This window comes from Amblyomma americanum, chromosome 9 (genome assembly GCF_052857255.1).
Source record: "Amblyomma americanum isolate KBUSLIRL-KWMA chromosome 9, ASM5285725v1, whole genome shotgun sequence".
NCBI classification, from domain to species: Eukaryota; Metazoa; Arthropoda; class Arachnida; order Ixodida; family Ixodidae; genus Amblyomma; species Amblyomma americanum.
Genome location: NC_135505.1, coordinates 135,750,248 through 135,772,247, shown reverse-complemented (window position 1 = coordinate 135,772,247; position 22,000 = coordinate 135,750,248). Strand labels below are relative to the sequence as shown.

Genomic DNA, 22,000 nt, shown 5'->3' with positions numbered 1-22,000 from the left:
GTCCATGCGCGCCGTGTTCCCATTTGTTGGTACGTAGTACTTTTTTCGGTTAATGGAACGGTTACATAGCATAAAATCTTTTTTTTTGCGTATTTGTGTTTACAAAACGGGTATGGGCGACATCAGCGTGTCATCGGCTCCGAACTGGCAGGTTGTCACCAGGCACCCTTAGGGCGTGTAGGGCTAGCGGTCTCAGTCACTAAGGAGATTCCCTCGACTAGGCGTGGCAAGCTCAGCCAGAGACCGGCTACCAAGTGACAAGGGTGGTGGTCGTTTGGTGCCCGGCTTTCGCCGGTCGCCAGCCAGAGAATGGGTCGGAGCCAAAGGTTCACAAAACAAAATAAAGTGTATTCACCAAAGATACGATATAGATGATTTCACAATCATTCGTACGAGCATATACAAGGTGATTTACAAATACAATGCAACTCGTGCAAAGGAACAATCGAGAGAGATTACTATTCAACAAAATCTTTGCACCTACAGTGCACTAACAATAAGAGACAAACAAGCAAAACATTATTTCTTCACCGGGCACTGCTACAGTCCGACGACCTGAGCAGCACGACAGAGCCGTCCCGCAGGGTGGCGCTCGTTGCCGCGCCGGTCCGTGGCAGGGCGGTGGTGTTCTCCCCGGAGTCGAACGGGCGCGCTTCTCAGAAGCTTAAACGGCGACTGGAGCTGACAGGCAGCGGTTAAAGCCCCTCATTTATAGGCGAGGTCCGCGTCTGTTCTTCGCGCCAAGGCAGGCGCGCACATACACGCAGTATCTACTGCACAATTTTCTCTTTTTCGCGCCTGGCGCGCAATACCATTGGTCGAGCGCGGAAGCCGACTTCCAGAGGATTCTGGGTCCTTCTCGCGATGCGAAGCCGCCGGCGCGAGAGCGAGGGGAGAGAGTACCACATCAGCGTGGTCAAAGTTACACCCTCTCCGTCGAGAATGAGTAGAAACTATTCGGACATTCTAGAGAAATCGACGGCGCGCGCGGCCATGTTTTCTTTCGCGCCGCGCCAGCGAGCTGAGTGGAAAGGGCAGCAGCCCACACAAAGTTTCGCGCTCTCCTGGGTTCCTTCTCCCCTGTTTTTGTTTTTACAGCGAAAGCTTTACTGGGCGCGAACTTGCGATTTCACCGTGGCGGTGCTCCGAGGAGGCACATGACGTCACAACGCGCGCCTCGCCGCGGAGCAGAACCGTTCTGGCCGGGCCGGTCGGCGGCTGGCGCACTCGACGCGAAATAAAGACGTGCTCCAAGTCTCCGCCAGTGCGGTCACAGTGCGCCGTAGCCGCCGAGCGCGTCGGCGGTTGAGCGCAGTTGTTATATAGAGGGTCTCGGTTTGGCCGATGTGACGTCACCGTGCAGCGCTCGCGTTACGCTGGAGTACAAACGCGCCTTAACAGAGCCTCCGCTTAAACGCTAATCAACGTATGCGGTGGCGGCATCTATGGGAGCCACTGAAACACCGCACACTCAATAATAAAAGGAAATCTGTGCCGAGGCTCCGAATCGAAGCAGGGCCTTTGGTTTTCGATGCGGAGACGCTGCCACTCCGCCACGACGGCGCAACGTTTAACCACGAATAAAGGCGCATCTAGCCAATGCACTCTTCCGATGCAGAAGACTCCGCGCTTTCGCTATGCATATCCTGGCCTATCAGATCTAGGCCATCAGCAATTTTTATTTACACAACGCGCGGGCGCAATTGCTTCTGCGCAGTGCCGTTTTGATTTTTGAATATGCGCCGCATTTTGTGACACAGGTACATAGGGAGGAACGAAAAAATACTGGCTGTGCGATCGTTGCGTCGCCGCACTTTTACACGCGAATACAAACGGCAAATGTATAAATGGTTAATGTTAAAGGTGCACTAAAGAGGTTTCTGAGCTCGTCTTTTCACCGGGGGAACTCGATCTACACACTCCCTGCATTCTTAGAAATTTCGAATTATTGCCCTGTGCGGCCCATTTCCCTATTAAACCGATTTAAACATCCTGGCTTCCAGATTTTTTTTTTTGGAGTCAAACAACGCGTGCAGTCTCTTTCAGCCAGTCGTGTAAGAGCTTCGCTTTTACATTTATTTTGTGTTTAGGTTTCTGCGAATAAATAGTTTCATTCCGAGGCAACATAGCCGCAAATTAGGCCCACAGAAATAAAAATACGCGTGGACTCTTTGCTTTACGTATCACTCCGCCGATGGCAGATCGGCGCTTAGTTCAGAAACGTTTCGTCAGTGATTCCACATTTCTCTGGACTTATCATGTTCAGAAAGATGGGAGCAGAAGGATAAGCGCAGGCACTGTGGGGAAAGAAGGATCCTCGACCATAAAATCTGGGAATGCGCTAGCTCCCCAGGGGCTAAAGCAAATATAAATTGTAGAGAAACCTGGGAAGCTCTGCTGTGGAGCAAGGTCCCTGGACCACAGCATCAAGCCATCCGCCTGGCGGAAGAAGCCGCGAGGTGTCAGGACCTCTTTGCTTGCTTCTAATCGCGGAGATCCCGGCCCCTGTCCCCCATGCATGCGTGCTGGAGACGGGGAGTAGGGGGCCTCCTTATCTGATGGAAAATAAAGTCGGTATCATCATCATCACATCATCATCCACATTTCTCCTTCAAACTTCCTGAAAATAAAGAGTGCAAGACGGGTGTGAGAATCCAAGAATGTGCCCATCTCCTAGATACACTGTTCGAAAAGTCTCAAAGAGCATTGTCCTGTGCGCGATTAATGATACACTACATAGGATTCTGAGCTCATCTTTTTATCGCGAGAACTCGATCTACGCACTGTAAGCATTCTTAAAAACTTCGAATTATTGTGCTGTGCGGCCGATGTCCCTATTAAATCGAATTAAACGTACCGGCTCCCGCTTTTTATACAGAGCGATACACTGGGCTACCAGTCGAGCATTTCGCCATGAGCCAGGCTATACAGTAGCGCGCATGCGCCGTTACCGTGGCAACCGGAGAGGAGCAGCAGGCGAGTCGTGCTGCGCTGTCGCCGCGGCCGCGCGCCCGCTCCACCGTCGGAGCCGCGCGTGACGCCACGAGGATGAGCAGTTGTGCGCATGCGCCGATACCATGGTAACCGGAGAGACCCCACAGGTGCGTCGCACGCTTCGTCGCCGTCTCGCCCCATGCCGCTGTAACACCCGAACCGCGCGTCGCGTGCGCAGCATTGCGTATAAAAGGCGGAGATGTTATGGGCGCCTGCATCACAACGTTTGACATGCATGTAGAGGAGAGTCCAGCGGCTGCTAAACGGCGGTATAGACAAGAGAGTTAATAATAATAATAATTGTTTTTTTGGCGAAAGGAAATGGCGCAGTATCTGTCTCATATATCTTTGGACACCTGAACCCTTCTTACGCTCATTCTGTCTGTTGAGTAGCCAACTGCCAGGCGACAACCTCAGGATCGGAAAAGTTGACAAGAGAGTTAAGGTTAACTTTTCCGATCCTGAGGTTGTCGCCTGGCAGTTGGCTACTCAACAAAGACAGAATGAGCGTAAGAAGGCGAAGAGAGCAGCGGAGACGCCCGAAGAGAGGAACGGCTTGCCAAACGGAGATGCCAGACTGCCAAGCGTAACAGAGGGCGCATAGCCACCGATATGGAGCCAAATGTCCCTCATTGCTTAACATAGACTGACCACAAGGTCAGCGAGGGAAACGTACCCCTCGCTACGTATATCCTGGCATAGCCGAGCTAAGCCACCGCCAATTGTTTTTGTTTGTTTTTTTTTTGGAAATCGGCTCCGAAAGTCGGTGATACAGAAGTAGGTGGCTCAGGAGTTAGAGCGTTCGGCTACTGAACCGGAGTACCCAGAGTTGCTAGAAATATTTGTTCTAGTAAGATTGGGAGTGCCTGGGGCGAAACCCAAAGGGCGTCCGTGTGCTGTGCGATGTCAGTGCAGGTTAAAGACCCCCAGGTGGTCGAAATCATTCCGGAGCCCTCTACTACGGCACCTCTTCGTTCCTTTCTTCTTTCACTCCCCTCTTCTTCCGCTTCCTTATGGCGCGGTTCGGGTGTCCGCCGAGATTCGAGACAATTACTGCGCCATTTCATTTCCTAAAAAATTTTTTTTTCAACCACTAAAATACATTGACATCGCGGTGTCAGTGCACGTTAGAGATCCCCAGGTTGTCAAAATTATTCCGGAGGCCTCCACTACCGCACCTCTTTCTTCTTACTCCCTCCCTACTCTTACGGCGCGGTTCAGGTGTCCGCCGATATGTGACAGATACTGCGCCATTTCCTATCCCCCAAAACCAATTAACTTCGCCTCCATCTACAAACCACGGCAAAATATTCAGAACGCGGCATAATATTCAAGTGATTCTGAACAAAACGAGATTGCTCATTCAAGTCAAGCGAAATGCAACTTGCGATGGAAAAAAATGTGCGAAAAAAAAAGTTTCACCGTGCGGTATTTGAACCCACGCAACGTCAGTTGGATGTCGATTCTCCGGAGCGACGCGTTAGAACACACGGCCACAGAACAGCGCGGAGTGACACGCCTCTATTTATTTCTTTTTTTTTTGCGGACTACTTCTGTAGCCTTCACAGCGTTGCACTTGATGTTTGAAACGGGGTATAACCACGGCTGGAAGTTTCCAGCGGCTTTGCGAGGAGGAGGTTGAACCATATAGTTTCTTACCATTAACTAGAGGGCACCGTGTAAGAATAACATACTTCGTGCTAGAGGGAAATGGAAAGCTGGCTACCCGCCTATGGGAGTTTGCATGGAGGTTCCTCGAGACCGCCTGTACCACCATGGGCGCTCTAAAGCATCATGGGGCGGAGAGCTACCGACTGCAGAACTACAACTTTTGGCCAAAAATAATGAAAAAACAAACGTCCGATAATCAAGAATGTCCTATCATTCAATATCCTGCCTATAAATTGCAACAAACGAGCAGAAAAGCATGTAACTGCAAATTTTGCTCAAAATAAGCGATGGCTTGCTATCCTATTGGCCAAGCATTGCAGACCACAAAAGCTAATATTTCGTGCTTAACAGGCGCATTTTTAAAAATAAATGTGCTTTTGAAAAAAATATTCGCTTCAACATGTTATAAGGTTTTTACACGGCATTTCGGAAAACAAAAACCTTTTATTGGTGTCGTGTGCTGTTGCGTTTTCGCTACTATGGCTTTTGCGCACTACTTTTTCGCAACTGGTCATTTAAATAGTCACCGCCTGGTTATGGCCAATCCCCCTTCTGGGTATGTGCCATTGTGTGAGGTCAACAACAACAACAACAACAACTTTTACGCCGAAGTCGTCTGCGCGTGGAGCGCGCCGTGGATACGGAATATGACATCTCAGTAATGCCACTCTATGTTCCTGAAAAAAACCTACTGTCCCGCACCAAGTAGCTAATCGTCCCATGATGCTTTGCGCGTACATGGGGGTTCAGATGCAGCGCCGCCAGCTTTCCCTTTAGTTAAAAAAACTCTGGGTCGAACTACATAGCACTGAAGAAAGTGTATGCGCATGTAGCCTTTCGAAAAGCTACGTCACGTTTCCTGGCTTTATCCCCCTCGCTCGATTGGGGCTCCCTCTGTCTATTCCGATCCTACTCTCCTTTGGGGCAAGCACCAAGGGATATGCCTTGAAACCTGTGTGCGATTTTATTCACGGGTATATAATTGCGTCAGTTCGATTATTATGCTTAAATGTGAATTCACGGCTTTTTCATTTCCTTTTGCCCCGCCGCGGTGGCTCAGTGGTTAGGGCGCTCGACTACTGATCCGGAGTTCCCGGGTTCAAACCCGACCGCGGCGGCTGCGTTTTTATGGAGGAAAAACGCTGAGGCGCCCGTGTGCTGTGCGATGTCAGTGCACGTTAAAGATCCCCAGGTGGTCGAAATTATTCCGGAGCCCTCCACTACGGCACCTCTCTCTTTCTTTCTTCTTTCACTCCCTCCTTTACCCTTCCCTTACGGCGCGCTTCAGGTGTCCAACGATATATGAGACAGATACTGCGCCATTTCCGTTCCCACCAAAACCAATTATTATTATTATTATTATTATTATTATTCATTTCCTTTTTCTCACCTTTTTTCTCCAAATTTGCGTCTTCTTCACAAAATTATCCAATTACTCTACTCCTTCCCCATGTGTGCTTTTGTATCAACAATGTACCCTGGCCAATCCCCCATCGTGGGTACGTGCCATTCATCCAGAGGGCACCATCATCATCATCTCCTTCTTTCTAGCCCTTGGTGCTCAGGGCCAGCGAATCAGATCATGCTTGTTCGGTGTGTGCGCGCTGTCTAGACTGCGAGTCGGCGTCCCATCGAAGGAGTGCGACTTTTCCCCCCTCCTGTATCATTTGCAGCAATAGGCTGTTGAGCTTGAACAGCAGCACCTAAGGGAAGCAACACCGTGACGGGGTGGTAAGTGTTCGGAAGGTTACTCGTTTCTTTACACGTTCGCACCACGGGTTCCTTCGTGGAACGCTTACCTACGATGCGCGTTTGCCGCCCTACTCGGGTTGGTTTTTTTTCTCGGGTGGCTCGTATCGAAGCCGTTATGAATGACAGCGCTGCCTTTGCTGTTTTGACTTATCGGCATGCAAACGTCGTATTGGGAGTTAGCCTCCAGTTCCGTGTAAATGTTTGTTGGTATGTGCTCACAAGATGCGAGGAGACTTAGCCCTGTCCGGCCTCCTTGATAAGGAGACGAATGCGCTGCCTTCGCTGGATTTGAGAGTCATGAGGCACTCGAGTGAAGAATTGCTGCGTTCTCACTACCTGCTACATGCTCAGGGTAGCGAAGTGATCAAGAAGGAAGTAGCCAAGTGGCCGCGTTTCTTTGTGTTTTCATGGTATCGTAGCCCCAGCGACAATATCGTCGGGTCATACCATGGAGGTTTTCTGACGTTCGCTGTTGCTTGGGCATAGAGGTATTATAGTGCCTAGAATAGAGCGAATGGTCTTGAGAAAAAGAAATGGCATGCGTCGGGGAGCTCACTACCTTAAAGAAAGAATGTCTGTGGGTTTTGTATTGCTACGCACGAAATATGTAAAAGCCCGGTTCATTTTGCAGGTGGACACCACCGCCGCATATACCTCAATGCGTGGTTGGTATGTCTTAATCAGAAGCTTTACGCCACCGCCTATTCAAAGCGCGATTGAAGTGCCTAGTGACCCTGCGAGACAGTTACACTTCATCCTCAGAGACTTTGACGCACTGCCACCGCTGAAACCCGAGGCATAGGAGGCCATGTCCGAGGATGCGGCTAGGGCTGCTTTCGCCCTGAAAAGGAAACGATACATTAAACAGTGGCACCTTCTCGAGCGCACCGTCAAAGACAGTTACGAGATGGAGTTTTCACACATGATTGGCCAGTCGATGGAAAAAAAATGAATCTGGATTTGCTCAGCTAATCGCGGATACACAACGCGAAAGCTGTCGGCGTTCATTGGCATTGGCGTTGATGATGTTCTAGACGCCGATGATTCTGAGGAAAGTAAGGGCGCATAACTGGCTCCCTGGGTCAGTGGACGCCTCAATCGCGCTTTGAGGTACGTGGGGGGTGGTGAGAGAGATGTGGGCTGCATGCATTAGTGCTGACAACGTTGTGGCAGCAGACAAGCGGCACTGCAGGAATAGGCCGCAGCGTTCATTGGGTGACCAACCCCTGATCAACCATTAATTGCCAGGCTGGCACGGTGAACGCGCTGCCTATCCAGTGTGCGGAACGCAGTCAAAGCAGGTTTTTTGCAGTTGGACACCAACGCCACATAAATGAAAGCGAGAATGAGGTGTCCGCTGAGCCAGCTATGCACCTTTTCTTTCGTGAAAATGAACGGCCTCTACAACGTTGTCTAAGCCAATGAACGCCGGTGGCTCACTTGTTTTGTTTGGTTTTTGAGGAAAGGAAATGGCGTAGTAACTGTCTCACACTTTTCGGTGGACATCCGGACCGCACCGTAAAGGAAGGGATAAAGGAGGGAGCGAACGAAGAAATAATAATAAAAATTATTATAATAATAATAACTGTTTTTTCAGGGAAAGGAAATGGCGCAGTGTCTGTCTCATATATCGGCGGACACCTGAACCGCGCCGTAAGGGAAGGGATAAAGGAGGGAGTGAAAAAACAAAGGAAGTAATAGGCGCCGTAGTGGATGGCTCCGGAATAATTTCGACCACCTGGGGATCTTTAACGTGCACTGACATCGCACAGCACACGGGCGCCTTAACGTTTTGCCTCCATAAAAACGCAGCCGCCGCGGTTGAGATCGAACCCGGGAACTCCGGATCAGTAGCCAAGCGCCCTAACCACTGAGCCACCGCGGCGGGTTGCAAGAGGTGGCACATGCGCAGTAGTGACTACGGACGCTTACCCGAAATGCGCCGCTGAATAGCCTAGTATAGGTTTCGCTACAAAAAGCTTCCCATGACGTTATTATTGGCTAGGGTGCCTCTGAAAAGGGCTGCATAGAGGCACCCTATGATTGGCGAATATCCGGTACGCGCCGCCTGGAGCATATAGGTTCTTGCAATGAGAGCGGGAACGGGCTGCTGTCGGACACGTGGCCGTTCTCTGCCTTCTAGAGTGCGCGCTCGGGTTCATCTCACAAGCTGTTCCCAGTGCAGTGGAAGCCACGAGCTCGAAGTGACATCTTCGACAGGGGCGTTGTCCAGACGCGCTCATGAGCCGACCTGACAAGTCTGAAAGACGACGCCGGCACACACGGGCTGCTTGCACTCCATGGACTACAATTAGCTTGTGAGATAGAGTAATGGAAATAGCGAAAACCCCTGAAGACTGAAGAAATGCGGGGGACACTGAGCTCCTCCTCAGCGGTAAGACGCGATAGTGTTAGTGGGTCCCTCTAGCTGACTGTTGTCCCCTGCATATCACGTCGCAGACACTGGCAATGTTCTGTGTTTAATCTTAGTTCTACTTTTACTCTTTAAAAAAATATTATTTACCGAAAGAAACGCAATGTCTCCCTTGCCAAGTCGAACGACCTTTCCTCAGTGGTAGTGGCATAGCGCGCCCGGCTCACGACACAAACAGCAATGGTTCGAGTACCGGCTGAACCCCGCCGCGGTGGCTCAGTGGTTATGGCGCTCGGCTGCTGGCCCGAAAGACATGGGTTCGATCCCGGCCTCGATGGTCGAATTTCGATGGAGGCGAAATCCTAGAGGCCCGTGTACTGTGCGATGTCAGTGTTCACGTGATGTTTAGCTTGGTTCATGCTGCAATTAGTGATTAGTGATTTTTGAGGAAAGGAAATGGCGCAGTAAGTGTCTCATTAAAGGAGGGAGTGAAAGAAGGAAGGATGAAAGATGCCGCAGTGGATGTCTGCGGAATAATTTCGACCCCCTGGGGATCTTTTACGCGCACTGACATCGCCCCTCACCCCAACCCCACTCGCAAGGACTGGGAGGCGACCTTCCTCGTCTGCTATGACGTGCTGGCCCAAAAGGCCTCGGTCGAGCACGCCCGGGCAGCGGCCGACGCCACTGGAGTCCCGTACTAGGGACCTAACCTTGTATTTGTAAGGGGCGGACTCTAAGGCACAGCTCATGCATACCTCCATGCACTTCTATTTTGAGGGCTATAAATGTTTTTCGCCATCCCCGCCTAGCAACAAACTATGCAGAACTAGGGCAGTCGCCTGGAGGCAATTACAAACATATACCTGAACCCGCTGCAGTACACATGATCTACCCCGAAATATATAACACTAACAACTGCAAGGTCTGCAAGACAGAAGTACTCACACTTAAACACATACTCTGGGAGTGTAAGGCACAACTAACCGGTGTTAATCCCGAAACCCTCTCGTTGAGATGGCCCTCCGCTCTGCGCAGCTCCACTCAACGACCAACTCTGGGCCGCCCAGCAGGCCCCCGAGGCGGCGAAGAGACAAGATTTCGAAGTCCCCACGTGGAAGACCTATAGACGCGCTTAACCCTACCGGACACTAAGGAAAACTGGCTGTGGTTTAGCTCCGGTTAACCCCAGTTTCATGAATTGCGAAAGCTTCGTTTCCACGGCACGTCGTCTACGCAGCGTCTCATTCCGACGCTCTCGAGAACTCAAGCCGGTCTCTTCCGCACTTGAAGAGTCACTCCGGGACGTGGCACGACTTCAAGCCGTATCTTCGTTACGACGCTTCTGGCGTCTATTGAGCGCAATGTCTCTTCCTCGCTTCGTTATGTCGTTGTTGCGTCTCTTTCGCGCTCTCCATAACGTCTGCAATACACTGAGGTGAAGCGCGCGCATATATATATATATATATATATATATATATATATATATATATATATATATATATATATATATATATATATATATATATATATATATATATATACAGTATTGTGCAGTTTCACCGCAAACGAGCCAGCGGTTGAGGCGGGGAAATTTTTGAAAGTGTCAGCGATAAAAACGCGCAATATTGTGTGTATGTATATATATATATATATATATATATATATATATATATATATATATATATATATTATATATATATATATATACACCCATCGCGAGGCGACACCTCCTCTCCCTCTAGCCCAGCGGAACACATCTGGTAGAGCGACGGCAGTGGCGTCGACGGCGGCGCCATCTGTTGGAGCGCGGCTGCGGTTTGCTAGTCAAAGGCGGCTCAAGGTCGGCCACGGCATACGGCGCGACGAGCCGAAATGGCTTGCTGGCTGGCGTAGTAAAGCTTTCGCTGTAATAAAGTTATTCTCACTAACCGGCACGCGGACGCCTTTGCGTTTCGTCTCCATAGAAACGCGGCCGCCTTCTTCTCTGCTCTTGTGGCTATGGCATTCTGTTATAGTGTTGATTCCCTAGCTCAGTCCCAGACGCTACGGAAAGCAGAAAAAATTCCCCATAAATGCTTGCGTAGCTACCCTGTCGATTAAATTTGTTTTCTAATATACTCTACAAACAAACAAAAATTCCGGCAATAGGAAAAAAATTAAACGAATATTTCGCGAATGCGATATCAAGTGAAGAGCGTTAGCTAAGCTGTTTTCGCCTGTGCTTTCGACAGATTTGGATACCAACGTGTACATCACGAAAAGACGGTTGGGTTGGTACCACCCGCATCCCTCTGCGACCACTGACCCGTTCGCCCGCCAAGGCCTTCCGAAGGTCGCCCCATTACGGTTTCGAGGAACAAAGGTCACCCGACGCGGTGGCTCAGTGGCTAGGGCGCTCGGCTACTGATCCGGAGTTCCCGGGTTCGAACCCGACCGCGACGGCTGCGTTTTTATGAAGGAAAAACGCTAAGGCACCCGTGTGCTGTGCGATGTCGGTGCACGTTAAGGATCCCCAGGTGGCCGAAATTATTCCGGAGCCCTCCACTACGGCACCTATCTCTTCCTTTCTGCTTTCACTCCCTCCTTAACCCTTCCCTTACGGCGTGGTTCAGGTGTCCAACGATATATGAGACAGATACTGCGTCATTTCCTTTCCCTCAAAAAACCAATTAATATTATACAAAGGTCATCGGTACGAATTCCTCACACACACCAGGCTTCAACCCGACTAACTGTCTGTTACAGCCATGGTTACGTGATTTAGCCGACATCTTGAAATCTCAGAGCGGACGGAGAAACGGACGTGAAACGAGCAAATGTAAGTAGTTAAGAGCTAACGCTCTTTTAAAAAAATAAGCTGGAGTTTAACTACTGCTGAACCTGGTTTGAGAGTGAAAGCTGTGGTGTATCGGGCAAGTAGACATGGCTTGGCGTCTGTAACGTTGAGTGAGTTCCCCGCAGTGGATAGGCAGTACGCCCACCTTGCCACCCTTGCAGGTGGCAGTTAAATTACTGGTTGATCGCGAGAGGTTGGCCACCAAATGAACGCTGCGGCTTATTGCTGCTGTGCCGCGTGTCTGCCGCAACGTTGCCAGTGCTAATGCATGCAGCCCACATCTCTGTCTCTCAGCCCGGACACGTACTTCAAAGAGCGACTGAGGCGTCCACTGACCCAGGGAGCCAGTCATGCGCTCTTCCTTTCCTCAAAATCATTACAGAACGTTGTCAACGTCAACACCAATGAACGCCGACGGCCTATAGTAGTAAGTGATTTACTAAAATAATAAAAAAGAAGGGAAAAGATTGTTGCTAGCCTCGGCATCTGCCATCGGTACTGAAGCACCTTAGCTGGGGCAGCGGAAATAAAGGATAGCAGGCAGAATGGAGAAATGAAATGAAAGTGGTCAGCGGACAGAGAGAGAGAGTTAATATACGGGTGGATGCCCATGCACAGGCGAGAACGCGGTTGTAGCCATCACGAACCGCTCCCTCCAACCGATTGCCACCCTTGACATATGCCCCACTGCCACTTCGGAGGCCGCCATTGCCTTAGCCATCACGCGCACGGAGGCCCGGTATATATACTGTCAGACTCATACTACAGCCATACTAAATTTTTCTCACGCGAGTGTTCACGTCCCTGCATTTCACAAACTGAACTCCTTCGCCGCACACCCGCCCCGCCACATATGGAGCTCATATGGGTGCCTGCCCACTCCGGGAATCGCGGAAACGAGGCTGTCAACGCTTTAGCCCGAGGTTCTCCCAACCGGGCACCGGCGGCCTCCGATCTAGGGTTCTCACGGGAGCGCATGCATTCATTCAGTGAACTGACGAAGGCCTGTAAAGCTGAGCGTCAGCTCTACCCTCCACCCCATCCCACCCTCGACAATTATCACCAGACAATGTTGTAGGCGGCTCCAGACACGCACCTTGCCCTCCCCTTAAATACGTCCACGCAAACCCCTCCTGTACCCTCTGCCACCGCTCCAAAGCCACTCTCGATCATATCCTTTTCCTCTGCCCGGCGGGTCCTCCCCCGCGGGTCCTGAAACCCCTTACCACTTGGGAGGCTTGGGAGATCCTACTGCGCCTGAGGACCCGGCCAAGCAAGCCATCGCCACAGGCCGGGCTGCCAGCGTCATGAGCCTTCGGGACATGAACGTTTTAGTGCAGTGGGGCCATGCCGGGGCCCATGGACCTGCGTGTCCTAAACTCCCCTGTGTCCATTAAATTTTTGACCTCCACCAAAAGGTATTTACGCAATAATAAATATGTACAGGATGCGCGCGTAATTAGTTCATGATGAAGCAGGCGGCCTATACCTTGAAGTTGAAATTGGTTTTTGAGGAAAGTAAATGGCGCAGTATGTCTTACGTCTCGGCGGACACCTAAACCGCGCCGTAAGGGAAGAGATAAAGGAAGGACTGAAAGAAGAAAGAGGTGCCGTAGTGGAGGGCTCCGGAATAATTTCGACCACCTGGTGATATTTAAAGTGCATTGACAGCACACGGGCGCCTTTGCGTTTCGCCTACATGGAAACGCGGCCGGCGCGGTCGGGTTCGAACCCGGGTACTGCGGATCAGTAGCGGAGCGCCCTAAACACTGAACCACCGCGGCGGGTAGCTTCAATGGCGCGTTTCTGCACCGCGTTTTCAATGCCAACGCATGCAGCGCACATCTGTCACTACCGCCACGTATACAGCGCGACTGAGGTGTCCACTGTCCCACGCGGCCATTTAGGCGCCTTTCCTTTGCTTTCGAAGCTCCCGCTCTTAATCGGTTTCGGCGCTGCTTCACACGCCATGAGCTGATGGTCAATTCTGCGTGGTCGGCGAAACCCGCGGAACCTGCCGTTGCAAAGCTTTCGTATTGAAAGGACAGAAGACGATATATACATGGGCATAAAGGCAGTGCCTAAGAAAGGGTACTTTCTGCCGCATAGAACATCCTCACCGACGAACCTGTTTGTTGCTCTATTTCTTAATTCCAGATTTCTGCGTCGTCGTCACCATGGAAGGAACGCAGCATTTCCGAGACCTACATGACTTGCTGCACGTGGAAGACTACATCGCCCTCAAGCTCGAGACGCCTTGGCCACGGGACTCGTCGCTTCCTGACGGTTGCTCGTTGGGCGACGACAGCGGCTTCCTGCTGGTGACCAGCCAGAACTCTCTAGTTGCTGCAAGCAGCGCTCTCTGCCAGGAGAGGATCTCGGGGGCCCTGTTCGCCGGATGTGCAGCCTTCAACACCTCGGACTTGTTCGAAACGGCCGCTCGGGAGATCCTCAGCGATGCCGAGGAGATCTGCATAGTCCACAACAGGGACACGGTTTACAAGCTCATCCGTATGTTCCCCAACGCCAAGGTTCTCGCCCTACCCCACGACCTCGGCAAGCACGCCTTGGAGATTGACGAGCCGTGCAGAGACCTGTGGGAACCGCTGGTGGAGTCCTCTGAGCTGAGACAACTGGTGGGAAGCGTCGAGGGCCAGCGCGACGGATGCCTCTTCTCCAAGAGAACAGTTCAAGCAATCCTGCTGACCTGTCCCCTGGTACGTCACGCTATGGCCTCGATATATCGTGCGCGTACGATCTTTGTTCGCATTGGAAACGTCTCGAATTGGGCGCAAGTTAAGAGTAAACGCCATGAAAGGCCCCATGCTGCGCTCCGAGAAAACATGGTTTGAAAACGCTTGCACTGAGCATTGCCGCAATTGCTATAAACAGCAGTCGGCAAGTGTGGCACACTGGAGAACTTGTAGATACATAGCATAGTGGGCGAGTTGGTATTGCATCTTACAGGAACGAAACTGCGCAACTAAAACGAAGGACCAAAAAAAGATACGCGAACACGCGCTGACTTATAACTGACTGTTTTAATCGGAAGAGCACACATAAATAATCTATTTACGCTGCGTCACAACCTCACGTCATCATCACAAACTTCCTAACCTAAAAAGAAAGGAAAATAACCATTGCTGAATCGTAAGCACCTGCAGGCTCCCACGTTGTTGCAACAGCCATATCACGCGCTTAGACAAGGCCATCGAAGTGCTGCTCACACACGAGTCAAGTTCTGTGAAGATATAATAAGCGTCTACTACTTCCCATACTAGTTGCTCTTTATGACGATACAGCACAACAGTGCTGTCAAAGTACGAAGTGCACAGACAGGATTTGCGATGTGCAACCAACTTTGACGGACAAGAGCCTCCCAAAGAATTAGTGTGTTCCAACAGGCGTTCATTGAGGCACCTGCCTGCTTGGCCCACGTAGAAATGGCCACACAAGAACGGAATCCTGTACACCACTCCAACTCTGCACCAACTCTGAGAAAGAATATAACGGGTGTTCCAGCTAAATGTAACGAAGCTTATAAAAACACGAAGTGTCCTAGCCCCCGTAAAATGAACTGAGGGTTATTCAGAGTCGTGCGGTCTAGTCTGCAGTATTTTTCGCTCTTCAGACTTCATTATTGGTTCAGCCTAATTAGCTAACCTTTTAATTATTGACACAAGGAACAAAGTGTGTATGGAAAAGTTTTGGATCGCCTCGAAACAGCAATGCTGTTTCCATCAAGATATGATTTACGCAGCTTTATTTAATAATAATAATTGGTTTTGGGGGAAAGGAAATGGCGCAGTATCTGTTTCTGGGGGAAAGGAAATGGCGCAGTATCTGTTTCATATATTGATGGACACCTGAACTGCGCCATAAGGGAAGGAATAAAGGAGGGAGTGAGAGAAGAAAGGAAAAAAGAGGTGCCGGAATAATTTCGACCACCTGGGGATCTTGGAACACGCACTGATATCGCACAGCACACGGGCGCCTTAGCATTTTGCCTCCAACTGGCCTTAAAACAAAGCTACCATGTGACCAGCTGCTGGGTCACATCTCTGCCCCAATGTGCACACAAAGGCTCACTGGGGAGAGGACTCCACAAAAAAAAAACGGATTTTGTTCTTTAAGTCTTGTGAGGTTGAGGTGGCACCGTTGTTACGTAGAAGCCTTTTTTTTTTACTGTGTGAGCTACGGTTTAAGGCCTGTAAAAATTAAACTATTTTACGTAACCGGTATCATGGTGCAAATATTTCAGTCAGCTGCATTTCAAATCGATCTACAACTTTTTCGTAGACAATTTCTTCCTCAAGTCAGTAACCAAAAAGCTAGGCAAATTAGGCTAAACTAATTAACTTTGAAGAACCAAAAAAATACTACATACTAGGTCAGGCGATTCTAAACAACCCTAAATCGGTTTCAAGCGGCTAGGACATTCTGTGTTATTTTAAACGCTTGGCTACATTTAGTTGGGGCACCTGGCATATTCTACACCTAATATAGGGGCTTGTGTGAGTGATCGTTGGGGATGAATATCTGCAGCAGTTGCATCCAGTGGCCTGCGTGTAAAAAAATGAAAATTGGTTTTTCGTGAACCCACCGCGGTGTCTCAGTGGTTAGGGCGCTCGGCTACTGATATTGAGTTCCCGGGTTCGAACCCGACCGCGACGGCCGCGTTTCGATGGAGGCGAAACGTTAAGGCGCCCATGTGCTGTGCGATGTCAGTGCCCGTTAAACATCCCCAGGTTGTCGAAATTAATCCGGGGCCCTCCACTACGGCATCTCTTACTTTCTTCTTTGACTCCCTCCTATATCCCTTCCATTACAGCGCTCCGCTCCAAGGTTTCATGTGTCTGGGGATATGTGAGACAGATACTGCACTATTTCCTTTCCCTCAAAACGAATTTTTATTCCTTTTTTGAAGGGAAGTGATAAAGGAGGGAGTGAAAGAAGAAAGAGGTGTTGTAGTGGAGGTACCAGGAATAATTTCGACCACCTGGGGACCTTTGTGTGCACTGACATTGCACAACACACGGGCGCCTTAGGTTTCGCCTCCATCGAAACGCGGCCGCCGCGGGCATGTGTGCATGAATTGTTCTGTACGCAGCCCGCTCCAGCGATTACCGCTTGCTTGCATGCCTACGTGCAGATCTGCCGCATCGACACCGCTAACTTCATGGCGAGTTTCCTCCGTGTGGGGTGCCTAGCCATACCGGCCACGTGCCCGCAAGTGAAGAACTTCACCCATCTGAGGCTGCTGACTGTGGCAGACAGACACTGCCCTGCACTGGAAGTCGCTGCAAACACAGCTGACGTCACTCTCGCGGCCAAGACGTTTACGCGCGTGGAGCACTTGGTGGTATGTGCACTCTACTGGTCTGAAACGTGCTGGCGGACAACGCACTATGCAGATGCTATCAGCAGGTGTTAAAAGGGTGGAGAAACAATTTTTTTGTTTTGTGTTTGTTCCTCGCAACGATCCATAAGGGAATAGGAGGTATTCACTGAGGCCGCGCTTCCAGACGGCGCGAGCGTCGCCGCGGAAAACGCACCATGTTTGCGGTCGTTTCACGAAAGCTCGCGCAGTGTCATGGTACGCCGTGAGGTATCCGGCCTGTATTGTTAGTGATCTGTAACATTTTTGCACGTTGTTAAATGCGCGAACGTCCAATTTTCTTAGTGGAACGCTTATTGTGCATCAAGTTTGCAGCAGAATTCTGTGCCGTAATTTAACCGAGCTGCGTGCCGCAACTCGGCAGCAAAACTGGCCGGCTGCATTGCACGCAAGGATGTACACGACTTGCCGCTTTTAATATCAGTTCATAACTGTCATCTACTAATGCAGGACAAATGGTGGATAACACAGCACATGACTGATTACCAATATTCCTAAACGGACGCTGCAGAACCTCATATTTCCAGCGGCTGTAGTCCGCGAACTGCCGAAGCCTCATTGTTTCAGCAAAAACGCATATTGCGTCATAGCTGCTTTATTTACGCGATAAAATGGTCGAGCAAATACTGTCATGCACTCGCAGCACGAATGGCAGACATAACAAGAATGTTTTGCAGGTTTTATTATAGAAACGTAGCGTTGCTTTCAGTGCACAAGACCTGGAATCTGTAGGCCGGTTCGCAGCAACGCGATGTGCAGCGATTCCGCTACATTCAGTAGTAACACGTCACTTTCAGCAGACAGAGATGACAAGTTAAGCTAGCTAAACGAACAGACACGTTTAACTACTCACCTATGAAAAACGGCACTTCGGCCGTCGGCACCCTCAGCACGGATGTGGGGCCCGGGTCGACCGCTTGTCAAGCAATTGAACACTCTCATAGATTTGCATGCTTTAATTCCTCGACCTGTCGGCAAAATTACGCCGTGCACAAGGCGGACCTTAATATGGGTGAATTCAACGCACGGCAGCCGTCTTGTAGTACGTCGCACACCACGCCGGCACCTGCACATTCCTACGCGTCGACGTTTTCACAAAGTGTAACATTTTCAGCGTGCCCGCTCTTTTCTGCTTCGCGCAGTTCACGGCGTATCCACTCAGTCACACAGTGTTACCGGTCGGACAGAAATGATTTGCGGCGAGACGCTAAATACACTCACATTTCACACATCACAAGCGAGGTAAATGCTGCGGCTGCCGCGCGCGCGACCCCCAACATGGCGAATGCCGCGCCAGACACTAGCGCCCCTTGCGGATGACGTCACGTGAATACCTCCTATACGTGTACTTAGGGCAGGTAGTGACTCCAGATCTGGATAAAGATAGTGAAATAACTAGAATAAGAATGGGGTGGAGCGCATTTGGCAGGTCCTCTCAGATCATGAATGGCAGTTTACTGATATTCCTCAAGATGAAAGTATACGACAGCTGTATCTTGCCGGTACTCACCTACGGGGCAGAAATGTGGAGGCTAACGAAAAGGGTTCAGCTTAAGGACAGTGCACGCAGGTATGGAAAGAAAAATTGTGGGTGTAACGTTTAGATATTGGAAGAGGGCAGAGTGGGTGAGGGAACAAACGCGGGTTAATGACATCGGATTTGAAATCAAGAGCACGAAATGGGCTTGGGCAGGACATGTAATGCGAAGGCAAGATAACTGATAACAGACTGGATTCCAATTCAAGGGTAAGTGTAGCACAGGGTGGCAAGAAATTTGGTGGGCGGATGATATTAAGAAGTTTGCGGGGATAGGGTGGCCGCAGCTGGCACAGGACAGGGTTGATTGGAGATATATGGGAGAGGCCTTTGTTCTGCAGTGGGCGTAGCCAGGCTGATGATTATAACACGTGGATCATCAGGTAGAAATTGCCTATGGCTCGTAAGTAAATATATATTGATTTATTATGCCACGCACTGTGTTTTGCTTTCAGCAGCCGACAGTTGGCTGTGATTCACAAATCTGAGATCCCGTGAGGCACACAAAAACTGGTATGCAAATGCTGGTTCTTCATTCACTGTCATTCCGGCTGCCGCGGCACAAGCTGGCATAAAAGTCGGACGAAATTTTAAAAAACGACGATTAAGCCAATGTAATGCAGTGTATCTAAAGCCCATGTAATCGATAACCTACTTGTGATGTAACAGTCACTGTTCGCCTATTGAAACGAAACCTCAAATTACACGAGAGAAATTCGATTGAAAATCATTTCTTGGTCGCAGGCGAAAATCATTAGGCGATCCAAGCTAGCTGTCTTGCGAAGCATCCCGGAAAAAATGCAAGTAACAAAACCTTTGTTGCCTATACCTCTTTAACTTGAACCTGCGCCAGGAGGAAACGCTTAGGGTGCCGAGGCATGAAAGTTTGTGAGTCTGGTATGTTTGTTTCTCCCCGTCATCATGCCTACACAAATTCGGCTTGGACTTCCTATCATCTCCTGTCCTAGATGACGAATTTTTTCGCCTCTTACAACCGTTGCGAGAGACATATTCGCTCGAGGCTGCGTGACGGCGCCACCATCATATTGCACTTTCCTGATGCCTACAATGTTCGGCAGAGAAACTCCGCGGAGTTTGCAAAGGGAAGAAGCTTTACTGCACGTTAATTTGGATCTCATATATTCCTAATAAGACGCCTATTATAGATGCCCTTTATTTTGGGTGGAGGGAGGGGGGGAGGACGAACAAAGAGCAGCTGAAAAAATCGTCTTTGTCGAGCATGCCTCGTTTTCCTGTATGGATGGATGGACAAACTGACGGACACTGTAATCTGTAAATTCGCCTTTCTTTAAATGCAGTTTTTGATTCTGAACATTTAACCTTACGTCATCGCCCTGCTCTTGAGCCCGCAATCGTCCAATCACTTTTTCTAAAATTCTGCCGCGGATTCATTCACACGACATTTGTCATCTCCAAAACCCTCAGGGAAAGCGGTTGTGCCTGCATCAACATCCGTATGGATACCGCCACATTCTAGTATAAGAAGTTGATACTGATTTTCAGAATATTCTAGAACACTAGCACCACACGCCTCGTGGTGGCAGCCATGTGAACTAGAAGCGTTTGTTGAGATTTTTTGGGCTTGAATAAGTATCATTTAAGAGTTTGTAAAGTTTTTTTAGGGGGTGCCTTGGTTTCTGATAACATATCACTGCCAGGAAATGACCGTGGTGCGTCGATTATATGATAAAAGTGCAATTATGTATTCCTCAGTGCCAGAATAATGACACACATGACTTTTGCAGGTGGCCGTGAGATCTGTGGAAGCAATTGTTGCCGTCTCAGGTTTCCGGCATCTTCGCAGTCTCTCGCTGAAGCTCGCACCTCGCATCCATTTCGCCGACGTCGATTCAAAGCTTCAGCGACTGTTGAAGTCATGGCCACGCTTAGAGAAGCTTTCCTTGGAGTGGAGCGGTGGTTTGCGACTCAGCACCATAGCAAGGCTTTGTCCGCAGCTCGAGAGCCTAAGCCTAGTGGATTCCAAAGGAGCGATGGACGACGTCGCATTAGAAGCCGACGCTTTCCCCAACCTTGAATCCGTCGAGTTAAACGTAACGCTGCCTATCTGCATTTACGATGAATTGTTCATGGCCACGAGCGGTAGACTGCGCCGGGTGCGGTTGTTCGGTGACGAATGTTCTGCGATATTTCTGCTCCTTTGCTGGCGTCGCAGCGAACGCATCTCCTTCGGGCGTCTCGAAGAACTCACTCTGGGCACAGCACGGACTGTGCGCGAGCTGGGATTAGAGCCTGAATGTTTACACGATGTGATGAAGACTCTGCCTGCACTGCGGCGCCTGGAGACGGACAGCTACGACCTGAGGCTGTTCGTCGATTACTACCGCGCTCCGCTTGGCCGAGTGTCTCTCAATTGGTGCGAGTGTGTTCACTGCATAGTGAGCGGTGTGAACGTCCAAAGGCGTTAGCTCCTAGCGAGGGAACTTTTGTTTTCTCCCCGGCTGTCAAGCTTGTTTGGCTGGGTAGTTGCTGCATGCAGTCTTCCCTCTCTGTCCTACGTTCAAAAGCTTTATCCCGAGTTAGTCAGGCTTTAGATAGGCTACAGATGTTTTATCGATTTGTGAAACAGTGCATGTCAAGACAAGGTCTTTGTTTTGTGTCGCTCCCATTGTGGGCTTTTTAACGAGACCTCCGTTCTGTTACTGCCTGTTATGGCTACAGGTTTTCGCAAGTACTCGAGACTGAATGTGATCTACTATGCCATTCAACTGTCATGCAAGAACTGCTCTGACGGCTAATTTCGGCAGTTCAAACTGTTTTCTGGTATTTGTGTGAAAAGCGGATGCATTTATTATGGTGTACGATGGCTGAGCACACTGCAGAAAAGAATAAAGCCGGACCACGCTCACGTTTGCTCTGGTGGTGGTGTTCACATTTAATGCGTTCTTCTTGGGTGTTCTCGGTACGTCCATTTTTTTTTTCTTAGAGTTTTGCAGCACTTTTTCTCCGTACCAAAGGTAGTATTATAGTGCTGCGCTCAGCAGTACAGTCAAACTTCGCTACAACGATATGGTATATATAGCGATCCCTAGGAGGCTCCCATAAAACCCAATGTATTTGAGATCTAATTTTCAAGGGTAAGATTTTCATTCAAAGGATTTAACGAACCTTGAACGAACCTCACATTTAACGTCTATTAAGTCGATATACGTAATGGTGTTCAATCCTTGAATACGCATTCGATCTCGCAAGTCCAAATTACGGCACATAACCAGCTCCACCAAGCACCGCACAAAACACGTCAAAAACTTCTCCAACGCATCGTATAAAAGACTCCGAAAACTTTTCCCGCCTACGATGGGCAGCTTGTTCCCGACACGCGGTTTTACCCGGTGGTACTATCCGTTGCAATCGGCTACGCCTTGCAGTGTCGTGCGCACGGTACGGTGCGGTGCG

At 49.8% G+C, this 22,000-nt stretch overlaps 1 protein-coding gene across 1 annotated transcript; it reads left to right on the top strand.

Moving 5' to 3' along the window:
* Nucleotides 1–6,273: 6,273 nt before the first annotated feature.
* LOC144105572 (uncharacterized) lies at nucleotides 6,274–21,451 on the top strand. Its single transcript, XM_077638693.1, has 4 exons — nucleotides 6,274–6,396; nucleotides 13,788–14,347; nucleotides 16,783–16,992; nucleotides 20,332–21,451. The coding sequence occupies exons 2-4, from the start codon at nucleotides 13,808–13,810 to the stop codon at nucleotides 21,010–21,012; spliced, it is 1,431 nt and encodes a 476-aa protein (XP_077494819.1). The 5' UTR covers nucleotides 6,274–6,396; nucleotides 13,788–13,807; the 3' UTR covers nucleotides 21,013–21,451.
* Nucleotides 21,452–22,000: the final 549 nt, after the last annotated feature.

What these genes read in the sequence shown, in the direction of transcription:
- LOC144105572 (XM_077638693.1), top strand. Translation starts at nt 13,808, where the DNA reads ATGGAAGGAACGCAGCATTTCCGAGACCTACATGACTTGCTGCACGTG. An exon ending in TCCTGCTGACCTGTCCCCTG is followed by an intron (nt 14,348 to 16,782) that starts GTACGTCACGCT and finishes GCCTACGTGCAG; the next exon opens with ATCTGCCGCATCGACACCGC. An exon ending in CGCGCGTGGAGCACTTGGTG is followed by an intron (nt 16,993 to 20,331) that starts GTATGTGCACTC and finishes TGACTTTTGCAG; the next exon opens with GTGGCCGTGAGATCTGTGGA.